Raw genomic sequence first — 17,953 nt, forward strand, 5'->3', positions numbered from 1 at the left:
CTCAAAATCTGAATCGGCTGGTCAGATCTTAAAGAAAAGCAGAAAATGGTGTAATGATGATACTTGTGTTCACTGGAAAAACACAAAATCCTACAAACATTTCAGCAAGATATAGGAGCCAGTATAAAGTCGATAATTCTTTAATATTGATGAAAAAGTACTAGTTCCACTGACAGATTATTTCACTTATAACAAGACATTTCTTCCATGTTACAGGGGAATAATGTGTACTTTTTCAACAAGCGCCTATACTATGCTGAAAAGTTACTTGTAAGTAAATTTTGTCTCATTTCAAGTGTACTAAGATATTTACTAGACCAAAAGTACTTGGTAAGATTTAGTATTTTTGCATTGTGTTTGTTACCGAAGAAGTTTCTTTTTTAATGAATCCTAGTTGCAATGATAACAACATATTCACACAGAGGTGTTCAAGTCAACAGGGAGTTGTGATTTTAAGTTGAGAAACACTTTACAGCTGCACATTTACCTTCTTTATTATCATGTGATCTCCCGTGTCTCTGTGTTTCCTCTTTTACATGAGAAACAAAGTGTCCCTGATCCAGCAGTAGCACCACTGTCTTAATTTTTACAGATTTTGAGTCCTAAATGTCTGTTGGATAAAATAAAACCGCCAGCAACCTTAAAACGAAGTAAACCTTGAGACAAACATAAATGTCAGTGGTAAATCTATTCAGACTGACTCAGACCAGTGCAGATTTGTCACTTCAGTCCTTCAGGATTCCACAGCAGCTCATTGCAGTCCTGTGGAGTTGCCATGGTGTTCAGATTGAGAAGGAAACAGGTTACATCAGGTCTTTTCTAGTGTTTGAAGCAAGTCGCTCTGTTAGATGAAATCTGTTCCTGGTTTGGCTGAGAGCTGACTAACTGTCACCTCGGTGTAGGAGGATCCCGTCAGGACGCAGGCGGTATTCTGCAGCGCTGCGTTCTCGGTGCAGTTCAGACATGCCCCGTAGCTATCCTGCTGACCATTTGAGAACCTTGTGGAGGCACTCGTGTCCTTGTTGCGCTGTGGAGTGAAGCTGAATCGCTCCTGCGGCTGTGGACTACCCCTGTGCATCATCTGTCGCAGTGTAGACGTGTCTCTACATAAACACTCGCGGAAATTGGGCTTGCACAGCAGGTAGACCATTGGGTTGTAGATGGTGGAAGACTTGGCCAACACTGCGGCCAGGGCGAACGCAACAGGAGGGACGGTTGTGGCGTCTCCGAAAGCAGCCCACATTGCCACGGCAGCGTAAGGGGTCCAGGCTCCCAGAAAACCAATGCACACTGCTATGGACAGCTGTGGAGAATGCAGCAATACAAGCAGAAAAACAGACAATGACCTGCATATTGGAAAACTATTTAGCTTTTTTTACATTTTGTCTCTGTACAATCACAAAACTTCAGTTTTATGGAGATTTTATGTCATAATACATCACAAAGCAGTAACAAAAGACTTTCTTTTCTGGTTTGTTTTGGCTTTAACAACATTTAGCTTATGTCTGACCTAAAATCCTTTAAAATACAAAAACCCAAAAATCTAGGCAAACATTTTGTTTCAGGGAATTCCTGTGGCTAAAATATTTACTAATTTTAGATGCCAATTGATTGCATTGCATTTAATAAATGTAAGTGCAAATGCACAGAACATTTAGAAAACCATTTATATAATCTACCATTTCATAGTAATGCACTATTTTGTGTTGGTGTATCACATAAAATCCGATTTAAATCCGTTATAGTCTGAGGTTGGTTTCACAACACTAACAAAAGCAAATATTGATTCCCTTGTCTCTTTCCTGTCATTTTTAATGCTGCAAATGTAAAAAACATGACAAAAACAAGCAAGTAAGATCTAATACATCCTTAAAGGGGACCTATTATGCAAAATTCACATTTTGCAGGTTTTTATACTTTCATTTTGGTCTTGGCTGCTTCTAAAAACAGCCAGAGAGTTCAGAAAAAACCTACCTAGTAACTAACCCGAAAGGTTCCAGCAAGTTTGGTCAGCTGGTTTTACCACTGTAAGCACTGCATAATGGCTGCTGGAAAAGACAAGTGTTTTGTTGTTGACCGAGGGTGTATTCTCACCAGCCCTGTTTAGTCTGCCTTAGTCCAACTCCAGTTTGTTTGTCTAGAAAGTCCAGTTCGTTTGTGGAGGTGTGAATGCGCAATCGAACTTTGATGCAGATCAAACTGAGATTTCTAGTCAGCCTAAAAACCAAGGTCTCTGCTCAGTTTAAATGAACTCTCGAGCTCCGAAAGCAGGACATGAGCTGTAGCACATGGCATTCTGGGTAAATACAAACAAAACAAAGGCAAGAGACTAGTGCTAGCAGGAGAAATGGCTTCTGGTCTTTTACCGGAGACAAAAGAAAAATCCAACAACTGCTAAATTTTTGCTTAAATTTTGTGAAGATGGAAGTTGTGCTTATTGTCTTCTTCTGAAGTTTTGTGTCATTTCCTTCTGTAGGTCTTGGTACAGCGCCTCCACAGGCGAGGAGCTGAATAGGGTTTTCAATTAATTTGGATAATTTGACTCAGGGCAGTAAAAGCAAATCGCTGGAGTTGAAAATTGAAGCAAATTTGGTCCCAAATAGAACCGAGTCTACCGGACTATCAGGTGTGAAAATATTCTTACCATTCAGTTTATGGTTGCTGCATTTTTGTTGGTTGTGCAGGAGGCTGTACTTCTTCTGTTTCTGGGTCTAATTCAGGGTCAAAGATGTTACGGTCACATCTGTTTCCAGTCATTCTTATGTGTGAGTCTAAAGGTTGAGTTTGGGGCCGTGGCCAGCAGCAGTTTATTTGGATTTAAAGTGACAAGACGCCCTAAAACAACTCAAAATAGGCAGAACTGAGCAGAATAAAATCTAATTATCATAAAATTAATAAACATGTTTTGTATAGCCCATAGACCTATCCTAACCCGTTCATAATAGGTCCCCTTTAAGTCCTGCCAACTGCAAAACCATGAACTCGGTGTTGCCTCTGCATCAGTGACAGCCACATCCTCTGACCTTCACTATGAGAGCGTGTGCATTGGTGGTCTTGGTCTGGGGTGACACATGCTGCTGAACCGCCTGACGCGATCCCCGCACGGTCAGCAGAATGAAACTATAGGAGAGGAAGATGATGGTGCAGGGCAGTGCATAGCAAAAGACAAAAAGGCAGACTATGTATGTCAAAGCTGAAAGCTCCTGGTTGGGTGCGTGCCAGTCAATGCAGCAGGCCGTGCCGTAAGGTTCAGCACTGTAATGCCCCCACTGTGCCAGGGGCCCCACGGCAAACACAGATGAGTAGCACCACACTCCGGCCACCAGGAGGCGGGAGTGTGAGGGCGAGAACTTGTTCCCTGTGAGAGGAAATATAAAACAGACTTTACTAGATTGGAGATGAAAGTCTACAGAGTTAAAAAACAATGTGCTTGTTGCATTATTATGTCCTCACCATAAGTAGGAAAGCAGACTTTAAGGCAACACACCAAGGAGAGGGCAGTGAGGTTTGTCAGGCTGCAGAGACCAAACAACACTCCACACATGGCATAAAGCTGGCAGGTAATTTCTCCAAAAAGCCACCTGCACACATGAGAAACGAGATGGAGATGTGCCTCCTGCTAAAAATCAATTCCAATATCATGTTGGATCTCTACTGGGGATTAATGACGTCTTAGATTAAAATTAGTTCCAATCGATTAACTATTAAATCCCGCTTTTAGTGTTGTAGTTTGGCCGCCATCCACCAGAGGGCGCCGCTGGTCATACTTAGGCGGTTGATAAAAACAAAGATGGCGGCGGCGCCATAACAGAAAAGAGAACAGCTTCCGATATGGGATGCAAAATGCGCTCTATGCTCTTCTGTTTTGAAATATAAACACTCAAAGAGCTTCTTAATTTCAGTTAGTCCACTTTAGATTAGTTCACTAATCGATTACTTGCATCCTGTTTTCTGTTTTATTTTATTTTTTAAATTAAAAGTGGGAATCTGAATTGTCTGCGTTCGTCGTTTTACATTAAAATCAACTTGTTTACTAAAAAAGACCTGTGCGAAAAGGCCGACGGTATTGCCAGTGGAAACAGAGACAGCGTCATCCCAAGGTCGCTGATGGAGAGGTTGATGATGAAGAACTCTGCTGGTTTCAAAGTTGATCTCTTGTGAAAAGCAACAAGCAGCAGAAGGCAGTTGCCTATGAGGGACAGGATACCTTTGGGAAAAAAAGAACGAAAAAGACTAAATGTCAGGAAAAATATCAGCGTGGCGAACATCGGATCATTGTGTTTACTCACAAAACAAGCTGTAGACGGAACCCATGAGGATGTCTTGCTCCTTCGAGATGCTCGAGGCAAACAAAGAGGCTGCATCTGAAGCATTTCCCATCTAAAATGTTTACACAACCACACAAATTAGATAATCACAAATAATGCTTTAAAGGACTGAAGAATTTATTTACTGGAACTCTACAGTAGATTGATGTCGAAGACTTGACTGTAAGCAGTGGAAGACAGTCAAATACGGTCATAATAACAGAAAAAGAAACCCCATCTATTTCAAGCTGTGGTTTATATTGTTTCAGTTGAAACCAGAAGTTTACATACAGCAAATAAGAAGACACATATATGTTTTTTCCCCCTCTGTCTGAAGCTAAATCAGACCAAACGTCTCTTGTTTTGGTCAGTCAGAATTACCATGTTGGAAGTTTAGTAATACATCAAACTTACATAATGAAAAACTTTACAGAGTTCAGTCTCGATGCAAAAACAAAGTCTTGCCAAGTATTTTTGATCTAATTTCTAGTGAAAATATCTTAATGCACTTGAATTAAACTTACAAGTACCTTCTTTGCAAGACATAGGCATTTGTTTTAAATAAATAACCACTTAATATTGTTAAAAATAAGTACTAGTTCCTCTAGCAGATTATTTCACATGGGAAAATTTATCACTATAAGTGAAATAATCTGCCAGTGGAGCTAGTATGTTTTTGCCATTATTAAATAATTATTTACCTAAAACAAGCTCCAGTGCTGAAATGCTACTTATTAATGTTGTGTTAGTGTGGCGGATGCTCCTCCCACCACCACATCGTGTTAGTATTTTTCTTTATATTAGTTACAGTTTATATGTTTACGTTTATTTCATTTAGTCATATATTTTCTAATGGGTGCACACTTTAGTTAATGTCTGTCTGAATGGTTTATTTACACTTGTTTTTTTGTTTGACGTGCTGCTGATGCAAACCAGCTGGAGGAGGAAACCTGGAGCAAACCGTTTGTTTTTTGAAAGACTGAAGGGGGAAAACTTGTTTCAAGTTGTTTTTAATTAGTTAATTTTGTCACTTAAATATTCACTTATTATTGTTTCTGCTAAGTAAGAGTTAGTTTTACTTTATTTGTTTCATAGGATGCTTTAGTTAATTTTGTATTTATTTGTTCTTTTGTTATGTCGTGCCTCCCTCATGTGGTAGATTTAGGTTACTCCACTTCTATTTAAGCCTTTTGTTCTTTGTTTGCAGGTCAGTTTAGTTTGTGTTCAGTTGACCTCAGTTAAATTGGGCCCCAAATTGTTATTTATTCTTTGACTTATTTTTTGCATTAAATCTTTATGTTTTGCTTATTAATTTTGGAAGAATTAAATTGAACTTTTTCTGCTTTGAACGTTTTTTGTTCTAGTTTGAGTCTGGTCAGTTAATGTCTACTACTAGACATTTCATTAGAAACTAGACCAAAACTACTTGGTAAGATTTTATGTTTTTGCAGTGTATCGGCAATACTGGCCTTGTATTTATTTGTTATTGGGTCGATATCAAAATATGTAGTATCTACTTTCTCTGCTGCTTTGTTGGTTCTGCAGGTGATTCTCAAAACTCGGCCTTGGTTTCATTTATCCAAATAACATTGTACCAAAACCTAATCTTTGCAAACCCAAGTTGTGCTGCCATGTTATTTGTACGAAGAGACTTTAACATTTTCAAACCTCCGTGTACAGAGAAACATGCAGAGCAACACATGAAGGATGAAATAAAGAGTATCCTGAATGAACAAATTGGCTCAGAACTCCATGATGACTTCACTGCTGATGACATTGCAAGGTGACGCTTCGAACACTTGGCTCTTTATCAGACCTCTCTCTGTCTGATGAGGAGCCAAGTGTTTGAAACGTCACCTTGCTGCAGTGAAGTGGTTTAATAAACCAGGACTTCTGCAGTCTGAAACCTTTATGTTCATTCAAAACCCTTCAGAAGTTGTCAAATTGCTCCCTTTTTGTCTTATTCTTCTTAACTTTAACATGTTAACAGAGTTTTGGATTTTGTTCTTGGATTTTTTTTTCTCTTAGGTGTGATCCTCACCGAAGACTGAATCACTTTAAATAGTTTGACCAGATTGAGGTGCAACAACAAATTGCATCTCTGATGTCGTTGTTGATATCTTTCCTTCTTGGCATCATAACAAACATTTTTACATTTCGGACCAATAAACTGCTGCTGCAGCTGCTGGTGAAACCGATGGTGATGTGCTAATTAAGCTGCAACTTTCTCACCTAAATGCCATGAAAAGGCGTGCATAGTTTTTAAAAAAATTTGGCTTCTCTTGCAGACACAAAGGTGATGCGGGATCTGTTTTGTGCTTCGCACGCTTGAGGTTAGCTTAAGTCGTTCGTTTGGTAGCATTTTGGGTTTCCAGTTGGGATCATGAAAGGCGACAGAAAAGATACAAACAATATTTAAGAACTGCAAGTTGTTCAGACGCTGAAGGAGGCAGAAAGCATCGCTAAAATGGCCGACTGGTTGGACGTCTATAGGATTTGTTAAGCTACATCAAAAAACACTAATTGCATGTGGAAAATTGTAAATGTTGTACTGCAGACCTTGCACAATTGAAGCACTTCAAAAACACAAAATCCTACCAAGTATTTTGGTCTGGTTTGTAGTGTAAATATCTTATTACACTTGAAATAAAACAAAACTAACTTATAACTTTTCAGCAAGATGTATAAGCTTGTTTTAGGTCAATATTTTATTAATATCTATGAAAATGTTCTTGTTCCATTGGTAGATTATTTCACTTTTAACATAGGAACATTTTTTATAAAATAATCTTCCAAAGCAGCTAGTGCTTTTTCATCAATATTAAGGAATTATTAACTTAAAACAAACTCCCATATCTTGCTGTAAAGTTACATATAAGTTAGTTTTGTCTTATTTCAAGTGTACTGCATTGTTTGTACTAGAAACTAGACCAAAAATACTTGGTAAGACTTTGTGTTTTTGCAGTATAGCAACCCAGGTCAGCTGGTTTTACCAGTATGCACTGTCCAATGGCTGCTGGAAAAGGGAAGAGTTTTGTTGTTGTTGACCTACCATCCAGAAACCACTTGCTGCATTCTTGTTTATTGTGCAGAAGGCTCTACTAATTATTTTTCAAAGATGTACAGTTGTATATGTTGTGCATTCTTAAGGCCCCAATTTAGCTTTTATAGACTCACCTCAGGACACGAGATGCTTGAAATTTGTGGTAAGACTAATAAATGTCAGAATAATTGTCTGTTTCCTGTGTAAATTTGATCTTTGACGTTTTCTCGACAGCAGTATTAAAATTTGGTCCTGACTTATTCCTGTTTTGTGAGTTTTAGGCATCATCACACCCCTTGAAACTGGGTATTTTTTCAGTGAATATATTCCGAAAGTTATCCTGTATATAAATTACTAAAACTACATCAGTGGTAACAGTTTGACTTAACTCTTCAACATTTTCTGTGCTGCTCTCCTGCTGTTTGTAACTCAATATTTCAAACCCACACAGTCAGATGGAGGAACAAATGAAAAAAAAGATTTTCTTTGAATAATGACAAAAACAAATAATCCCTTGCAAAAGATGAAAAGCCGTTTTTGTTTTAAATCCAGATGCACTCGACAGGCTTGACGGATGGAAAAGAATTACGAAACCTGCGCCTTTTAGCTCTTGCAGTAGGTGCACGTGGGACTGAAAACAAAATGGCCGCAATAATTAATCACCGTTCTGTTCAAATCTCTGCTGAAAAGTCGGTGGATTCTGGAATGTTTCCGACGGGAAATGTTGACCCAACATTTTAAAATGATCAAAAAAAGACTGTTCCGCCTCAACGAAGAGCTTAGCATCGCACACAGATTTCAAGGAGTTAGTAAATTAACTTAACACAGTGTTAGAGGAATCCTAATTTCTACTAAACATTCATTCATTTAATTATTTATTTCAAACAGGTTTTTAAAAACAAGAAAGCAAACAATCAGTAGGACAGGAGAAAACATGCATTTATGACGGAGAACAAAATAATTAGCTTAGCACTGTTTTCTGTTTGAAAAGGAGTAGGAAGAAGTAAACTTATTTAATCCGATCTCAATTTAATGGAATATATGGCTTACAGACTCAATAATTATCAAAAAATTGTAATTAAAACCATGTTATGGTTTTCTAATGCCTGTTCAATATACTGTGGTAAAGAGCCAGTCAATAAATTATATTACATAAACAAAATAATTACAAACTATCCCCAATACAAGACAAAAAAATCTACAGTCCATAATAATAATAATCCTTCCTTCCTTCCTTCCTTCCTTCCTTCCTTCCTTCCTTCCTTCCTTCCTTCCTTCCTTCCTTCCTTCCTTCCTTCCTTCCTTCCTTCCTTCCTTCCTTCCTTCCTTCCTTCCTTCTCTCCCTCCCCCCTCCCTCCCTCCCTTCCTTCCTTCCTTCCTTCCTTCCTTTCCCATTTTATCATTAGTTCCTCCCTTCCTTCCTTGATCCCTAACTCCTGACTGAAACATGGCGGTTCTTCTCTTCTTGTATCGTCGTTTTGAAGCCAACAGTACGTAATCATGTTCTGAGTCTTGATGTTTCTGTAAATGTGACATTTTAGTTTTTTTATTCATGTTATGAATAGATTCTCCATAAAGCTGCTGCTGCCTGTGGATTTACTCTGCTAATCAGAATAACAAGGTGTGTTAAAAACCTGACAATGAATTTAAGGTTTTCTTCAGAGTTTCTGGATTATTTTCTGCCAAATCTGCTCAGATTAAATCTTCAGCCTCGATTGTGGCTTAGCCGGATTATATGATTTTTATTAAATGTATTTTGTTGATGTTTTATGTTCTGCAAAACCTTTTCTGAAGTTCCTGAACAATTTCCTTTTTTTCCCTGTCAAAGCAAATTTCTTTTAATAAGCTTTAGAATTTTAATTAGATTTTTTTGATGTACACATAAAGTATTTTTATCTGTGTTTTCATCTCATTTTGTCTAATTAAGTCGTTAATAAAAGTGACAGTAATAATAAATTAAATTCTAAATTATAATGTTAATAATTTCCAGGTCATGTTTATATGCTTTTCCAGTGTACATATTTTTGATTAAATGTTTTATTTTATATGAGTTAATTATAAATAAATCATATTTTAGGTACAAATACAGAAATCTCACTGATTCTTTGTGATGAAGTTCACTCTTCAGACAGTTTTTTTTGTAAGATTATAAGTTAAAAAGGTGTTTTCCCATTCACAAATATTTCCTATTTTGACAAAAATAAATAAACAAATACAAAAGCAACTTTTTATTTAGTTATTAGGAGGAAAGGTTTGTATAAATTAATGTGAAAAATGTCATTTCTGCTTCAGCGTTTGCGATCATCAAAAACATTTGCTCATATTCCTGAGTTTCTTTAGATCAGAGTTTGATAAGTTTCTCGTATTTTCTGTTGTCAATCAGCTTCAAAGCAAAGGATTTACTTCATCTAATCACATTTAATTCACAATTTAAGAAGAAGGACTAATTACTTCTTCACATCTGGCCTTTTTCTCCTCACCATTTGGAAACCACTTCCTGTATTTACTCTTTGAAAGTAAATAGTCTTTGAAATGACCTGATTTTAAGACAGATTTAAGCAAAGTGTGTTTGAGATTCGAGGAACAAAATGAAGCTAAAACTCATCAATTTGTCTGTGAAAATGAGGGAGAGCAGCTGAACTCCACCGACAGTCTGCAGAGGCACATTTCATGACAGAGCAGCTATGATGTCCAGTTAATTAGATTCCTTCAGTGAAAGAACAGCGCTGACCTCCAGATGGTGACACCAAGCATGAACCATTCGGTGGCTGCCGGCCGCCCGTCGTTTCATTCCTGATTGGCATCCGCATCGCTCCTGAAACGTGGAAAACGTCGAGGTAAACGTCTTAAACCGATGCAATTTATTCCTGTTGTCAGGATGACGAGTAATCTGCTCTGCCTGAGTTTGCAACAAGTCTCGTGTCAGAATGGCTAGAGTTAGTCCACTTTGACGTATACCTATATCGGCTTCGATAGTCCAACTGGCCTGAAGGATTTTCTCTAGCAGGTGCTTTTGTTCTGTAAATAGGGCCATTACCTTATCAGTACCCTGGTAATGGCCTCAACGCATCTCACAGTTGCACAATAGACTTAGACTTCGACTTCGACTTAGACTGACTTTGTTGTCATTTTCAATGCACAGGGTGTATAAAGAACGAAATTTCGTTGCATACGGCTCAGGACAATGTTTGAGGTTCCAATGTATTAGCTGTTTTCAACAGGCGCTTTTGTTCCGTAAATAAGGCCATTACTGGCGCACCCAAGCACAATGAATTCATTATAACCTCCTGAGACCCAGATCTCTTTTGCTTACACTTTTTCCATGTTTTTTTGAGGTGGATCAACACAATTAATTTGGTAAGTTTATTTCTAAACTGTCATTTTATACCCTCTTAGCTTTATTTCAAAGAGAAACATTACTAATTTCTTTTAGAAAAACCTTTGAACATTTCTTGAAACAGATTGTATGTTTTGCAAACTCTATGTACATTTGGCAAAATGACCTGGATAATGCAGCACAACATCATGGATCAGCTGCAAAAGGTCACATCTCTCCAAAAACACTTCATGTATGCTTCAAAACTAAACTGAAGAGCACTACCTACAGGAGACCTGATCTCCTGCAGGTATCATAGATACCCACCCCCAACATGGACTATTCACATTCCCACCTTCTGGCCCGACGGTCAACGACCACATTTACAATTGAAGAAGGGATGCTAATTTGAGCCATCAGAGTCGTCAGGGTGGACTCCGGCCTTTTGGCCCTGTTGAGCCGATATGGGAAGGACTCGAAAACTGTATCATCCTAGTGTTAATACTGTGACATTTATGACGGCACTGAAAATAGGACTGTCACTCATAGCCCTTAAACGTCTGAAATGAGAGGCCATTTAAAGGGCTGAGAGTCGGGGAGCGCGGCAGGAAGCGGCCATCTGCAGGAAAATCTGTGTCGGGGTTAAAGGTGAACAGGATACGGGCGATACAAAACATGATCTTACTTTTTTTTTTGCACAGAATCGTTCCTAGATAATGAGATTTTAATCTGCTCTGTTCTGCCTACTTTGAGTTGTTTTAGGGCGTCTTGTCTCTTTAAATCCAAATAAGCTGCTGCTGGCCACGCCCCCAGCTCAATGCTTACATTTGCTGCAAACAGATGTGCAATTATACAACTGTACATCTTTGAAAAGCATCAGTAGATCCTCCTGCACAACCAACAATAATCCAATAAGTGGTTTCTTGATGGAAAGTCAACAACAAAACACTTGTTTTTTCCAGCAGCCATTGTACAGCACATACAGCAGTAAAACCAGCTGACCTAGGATGCTGCACTACAAAAACACAAAATGTTACAAAGTATTTTTGGTCTAGTTTCTAGCACAAACATCTTAGTATGCTTGTAATAAGATTGAACTAACTTATATGTAACTTTTCAGCAAAATGTAGGAGCTTGTTTTAAGTCAATATTTTCTTAAAACTGATGAAAAAGTGCTAGTTCTACTGGCAGATTATTTTATTCATAACAAGACATTTTTCCAATGTTATTTGGAAATAATCTGCCAACAGAACAAGTACTGTTCAAACTTTGGTTCCCATAAGCAAACATCACTTTACATTTTTTTAGTTTAGAGTTGAAGACGTTACAGGTATCATTGATTTTAGACGCACTTTTACATGCATGTCTTGTAAATTGAACATGTCTCCACCACATTTTATTGTTGTTGTGGCGAAGAGCGGCCATATTGAAAAGCAAAGCTACCTTACAGATTGTAACTGGGGGTAGTTGGCGTTGCTCCCAGTTTCCCAGTGGAAAATTCAACTCCTTTAGTTGTTTCAGTTCATTTTTTCAACTAAGAAGTTGAGTACAACCGGAATGGAGCGTTAACAATCGGAAGGTTTTTGAAGCTGCTCATTTTCTGAACACCAAAAAACATTAACTTATTTCCAGAAAACAGCTGGGTGGGTTTTTTTGTTTTAGTGCTTGGGTTGTTTTTAGACACAGTTTAGACTCAAATGGAAGTACAAAAACGTACCAAAATATTTACAATAGGTCTCCTTTAAATTTCATTTCTACAATTGTTTTCTTTGACCTTTATGGCCTTAAAGTGGCGTCAGCAACAATATCAGTGATTGTATTTGCTTAAATAACACCAGTGATTATATAATGGTGGTAATGGTACAGTATGTTCACGGATAACCCTCAGAGTTTGCGCCTTTGACATATCTTGTGTTTGTGTTTTGGGATGTTATGTGTCACACTGCATCTTTTACGCTTGGTTTAATTGGGCTTCCTGGCCCCCCAGGGCACCAACAATGTTTTCATCAGAGCTCTAACATTTTTATGCTTTCTGTGTTACTTTTCACAATTCATCACAGTTTCCAAAGCACTAAATCTAAAATAATTTTCATCTCAAACTAGCTGCTAATTGTCTGCTGTTTTTGCTTTGACAATCGCATTCAACAAAGCAGCTGTTAAATGACAAATAAATACTCCCCCAATCTAGATTTCATTGTATGCGATAATCTAGTAGGCTCATAATTCACAGCGATATAAAAAGATGTAGCAGGAAGTCATTGCAGAAACATGTATGGTTTCTTTGTGGCATGTCCCCCAGAGCCCGTGGAAACCTTTGAGAGATTAAAGCTGACTGAATTCACCCTGCCTGCCTCTTCAACTGAGAGGGACTGTCAGTGACAAGCAAATGCCATAACTGTATAATATTCACACAAAGCCTCAGCAGTAGGACAGGGCCATCGGAGGCGACTCCTTCCAACCTCGGCACCCGTGCTGCGACATAAATTATATAATGTCTGAGGAAAGTGATCACATGATGCAGAGCACCTGAAGTGTTTAAGGTGCAGAGCTTGACATGATCTAATCAGACTATAAATGAGTTCCCAGCAGGACCGGATTCACGTTCGGACATTGATCTCCGTCATGTACAAAACAGAACTAGTAGCACCGGCTACCTCTTTGCTGCTGCGTCAGGCTGCCTTTAATGTGAGCTTTATTAATGCAGGTTTTTAATTTTCTTTAATGAAACGATGGGAAAAACTTACAGGAAGTTAGATATTTAAATGCACTCATCATTGGTGTGAATATTACGTTGAGTTTGGGGTTTTATGGATTTAATTTAAACCTTTTTTTCTCAAGAAGAATTACTTTATACCAAACACTGCTGAGGAGGGCTGCAACTAACGATTATTTTAGTAGTCGATTATTGATTACATTACTCCTTCTGGCAATTATGCTGATGATTAATAAAATTTTCTGCCGATTAATCAATTATTCTGATGATTCTTTGATTATTCTATCAGTTAATCTAATGATTAATCAATTATTCTGTCATTCTGACAATTATTCTAATGATTAATCAACTATTCTATAGATTTTTTAAATGATATATCAATTATTCTGATGATTAATCAATTATTCTATTGGTTATTCTGACGATTAATCGATTAACTGGATTAAAACATAATTTCGCCTTCTACAGATTTTTTATTTAAGCACTTAATATGGAGTAAAATTAGTTTCACAATTATTCAATTAAAAAAATTATGTCAAACAAAAAAAAATAGAATTGTAATCAAAACGTTTGGATTTGCAAAAACAAATTCTAATAAAAAAAAACAAACTTATCTCAATCAAAAATAATTTAACTGGTCAAAACATTTTGAATTGTAATAATCTTTTTGATTGAATAATTGTGACACAAATTTAACTCCATAAATTTATGGAGTTAAATTTATGGAGTTTGGCATAATATGGCATAATATTTTGGCCATATTATGCCAAACTATGGGAATTAAACAAGAGTTAAAAGTTTTGAGAACAAACGACATGAAATCTTTCTTTCAGACAGAAAATGTGTGCTCTCGACTTATGGCAGAAATATTCCCCCATACAAAAATTGCATAAAATACTTAGACATTTGAGATATAAGTATATTAAAAAAAAAAAGTCTGTCAGCTGAGACAAAGACGGAGCGATTTCACTCCACTGAGAGCTAACAACACTTCACCAGCTGCCAAGCATGGTGGTGGCAGCATCATGCTGAGGGCTGTAGAGCCAAAGAAGCAAATTCTAACCAGCAGAACAAATAATTTAAATTACTCTAACTCTAACATTATCATTTTTAACTAGGACTTCATTTAATGATTATTTTAATAATCAATTATTAATTATTTTGATAATTAATCGATTAATTAATTTTTAAAAATGGGCACATTCTGCAGATTTTCATCAAATGACTTGAATCTTTTTATACAGTCTTAGAAATACATTTAAAGATGCAAATTAACAAATATTTACATTACTCATTCTGGCAATTTTTCTGATTAATATTTTTTTCTGCCAATTAATCAGTTGTTCTGATGATAATTTGATTATTCTGTCAGTTAATCTGATTATTCTTTTGAATGATTGATTTCAATTCCTTTTTTAAATCAGAAAATAAAAACTTTACAACCTAAAATGCAAAAACACATCATTTCTTTAATAAATGCTTTATTATTTGTAGCTAAAGATGCAGCTGCAGTTTAAAAAAACATCTAGGGCTGCTGTGGTGGCGCAGCGGCAGAGCACGACCCACGTATTGAGGCCTTTGTCCTCGTGGCGGTGGTCGCAGGTTCGATTCCCGGCCTGGTGACATTTGTCGCATGTCCTCCCTCTCTCTCTCATTACCGCGTTTCCTGTTGAACTACTTTCAAATAAAGGCCACTAGAGCCAACAGAACCTTAAAAAATACATCAACATGTGAAAATCTGTGCACTTTCTACTTGACATTATATCATTTGGTGTACAGAAAATCTGTTTATTTTTTCATTAACTGATTAATAATTAACTAGACAAAGGTGCTTAATATCAGATTTTCTTGACAGAATTTGAACCAGTTAAAGTAAAAAATATTCCATTAGAAAATATTCACAGATAAAGAGGTTTTCTTTAAAACCTATTTATATAAATACACAGCTCTGGTAAAAATAAACAGCCCACAGAACTGAACCCCATAGAAAACCTCCTGGTTTTTCCACCAAATATTGATTTCTGAACTCTTCCTGAGTTAAAACATTAGTATTGTTGTTTCTAAATGAATATCAACTTGTTTTATTTGCTTTAATTGAGACCTGAAAGCCCTGCATCTTTGTTGACCGTTTCTCATTTTCTGCTAATAAATACAAAACGTTTGCTTGGAATTTCAGAGACATGTTGTCAGTAGTTCATAGAATAAAACAACAATGTTCATTTTACTCAAACATAAGTAAAATGTTTGAATAAAACTGATTTCACTTAGTTTTCTGAGTAAAATCAGAGAAACTGATCATTTTGAGTGGTCTCTTGGTTATATATATATTTTATTAAAGTTCTGGTATAATTGCTGCTCATTCTTTCAGCTACTGGTCTTTTATTAATCTGTCAGTTGACTGAACTAAATTAATTGACAATTATTTAAGTAATCAGTTCATCACTATTAATCCAGTTAATTGTTTCAACCCTATTTTAAACCCTTTTAAAATGAATTGATATTGTATAATTATTCAAATATCAACAAAACACAGATAAAATTAGGTATTAAAACACAAAACCTTAAATGACATTCATGTCCTTGATTATATCGCTGAAAATTACTTAGCAGTATTAAACACATCAGATTAGAAGCAGCTATAAATATCTGTAAAGGTGATTTTCTGCTTCATTAAATCACACAAATCATCGAGTTCTTACATATATCCTGTTTCACGTTTCCTTCCTGCCTTTGCTTTGACAGGAATCCCTGAAAGTCGAAGGTGAATCACTTTGTTAAATAACGTTGTTCCAAGTTCTAAGGCCAAACTTACTCATAATAGTCAAGCATTGTCTACAGGTATTGATTTTCTGTTGGCAAGCCGAAGTGAGACCCACAGTTATGTGTTTGTGCAACGACAACAAGCAGCTTATTTATGCAGGCAAACATTCAAACAAACAATACGTGCCGCCTGGGATCAGGTCAACCGGCTGCGTTGGAAACGGTCGACCATTGCGACGGTTTCCACATGGGCTGGAAGACAAACAGCAGCAGCTGTTTGTTGCAGAGAAACAAGAGATGTGATATTAATGGGTTCGCCATTTACCTATTCACTTCTTCATTACTGCAGAGCTTCATTCAGACGTGTCTGTGAAACGTATAGTTTTAGATTGTAACATTTTATTTGTGCTGTCAGAAAGAAAGCTTTAACTTGTGGGAAACAAAAATCAGCATCTTTTGGCAATCGGAGCGCCTCCTGACTAATCCTGCACGGGTCCCACAGTCTTCTGTCAGCTCTCTGACTTCATTTAACCATCAGGCTGAACAACCAGACTCCACTTTACTGAAACAAGCTGCCCTTCAGGAAACACTCTTTCATCCCAATCAGACAAATCTCTGAAAATTCCCTAAAATTATACACAATCCATGTTTTCAGCTGTATCATCTTTATGTATATTTTTAATTCCCTCTTAAAACCACATGAGGAAATTCAAAAAAGATTAAATATATCAACCTCCCTGATACCTAAAGTCACCGTTATGCCGTGGAAACAGACGCTGCTGCTTACCTTCCAGGGAGGAATGGCTTGTCCTCAATTAAACTCATGGAGGCCAGGTGGAGAGCCAGACATGGAGGAGAGGATCTGACCAGTCTCTGGGAGGAAAAACAAAAAACAAAAACAGAAAAGACAGAAGAAGAAGAAGAAGAGAGGCGGGACCGGTGTGAGGCTGACACTCAGTGGAGGAATCCTCCTCCCGAACGCCGACACGCGCGTGAGCAGCCAGGTGGACGAGGGCTCGCTCCGTCACGCAGAGTGTGCGCTCCTCATCCTTGTGGACGCGCGCCCGAGTCTGGCTGATGCACAGCGAGCAGCTCAGAGTGAGAGAGGGAGTGTGGGCGAGGGAGAGGGATCAGCATAATACTGTGAAGGTCTGAGCATCACTGATGACTCAAAGTACCACTCCCCAACCCGTCTCAACCCCTTCTCCTGCTTTCCCCCTCACTTTGTTCATCTGTCTTTAAACACTGTTCATTAAAGACGACCTGTTATGCTTCCCTGGACAGGTTAGGGTAGGTCTGTGCACTATAAAAATACATGTTCATTAAATTTTATTGCACAAAATCCTTATAATTAAATTTTAGTCTATTTTGAGCTCCTTTCAGAATGAGATGTTATAGGGGTTCCTGTCACTTTATTGCAAATTAGCTGCTGCTAGCAGCTGAACTGAACAAATACAAAAAAACACGCAATTAGCATGTACAACTGTACATCTTTGAAAAGCGTTCATAGAGCCTCCTGCACAACCAACAAGAATGCACATTGCAAAAACATCAAATCTTACCAAGTATTTGTGTCTAGTTTCTTCATGCATTTGAAATAACACAAAACTAACCTAGAAGTAGTTTTTAGCAAGATATAGGAGCTTGTATTAAGTAAATTAATTCTTAATATTGATTAAAAAAACACTAGTTCCACTGGTAAAATATTTCACTTATAATATGAGAAAATTTATTGTTATATATATAAAAAATCTACTACTTTTTTAGGCAATATTGAAAAACTATTTATTTAAAACAAAGCTACACGTGAGTTA

At 37.2% G+C, this 17,953-nt stretch overlaps 1 protein-coding gene across 2 annotated transcripts; it reads right to left on the reverse strand.

Moving 5' to 3' along the window:
- Window positions 1-144: 144 nt before the first annotated feature.
- Window positions 145-17,159, reverse strand: LOC102229111 (opsin-5-like). Of its 2 annotated transcripts, XM_023330295.1 has the most exons (7): window positions 16,927-17,159; window positions 10,082-10,165; window positions 4,290-4,380; window positions 4,045-4,207; window positions 3,454-3,581; window positions 3,024-3,358; window positions 145-1,303 (listed from the first exon to the last, which is right to left on the reverse strand). In XM_023330295.1, the coding sequence occupies exons 2-7, from the start codon at window positions 10,139-10,141 to the stop codon at window positions 845-847; spliced, it is 1,236 nt and encodes a 411-aa protein (XP_023186063.1). In that variant the 5' UTR covers window positions 10,142-10,165; window positions 16,927-17,159; the 3' UTR covers window positions 145-844. The 2 variants fall into 2 exon arrangements, with proteins under 2 accessions (XP_023186063.1, XP_005810743.1); XM_005810686.2 differs by lacking the exon at window positions 10,082-10,165.
- Between the last annotated feature and the right edge of the window lie 794 nt (window positions 17,160-17,953).

Source organism: Xiphophorus maculatus, chromosome 1 (genome assembly GCF_002775205.1).
Source record: "Xiphophorus maculatus strain JP 163 A chromosome 1, X_maculatus-5.0-male, whole genome shotgun sequence".
Taxonomy (NCBI): domain Eukaryota; kingdom Metazoa; phylum Chordata; class Actinopteri; order Cyprinodontiformes; family Poeciliidae; genus Xiphophorus; species Xiphophorus maculatus.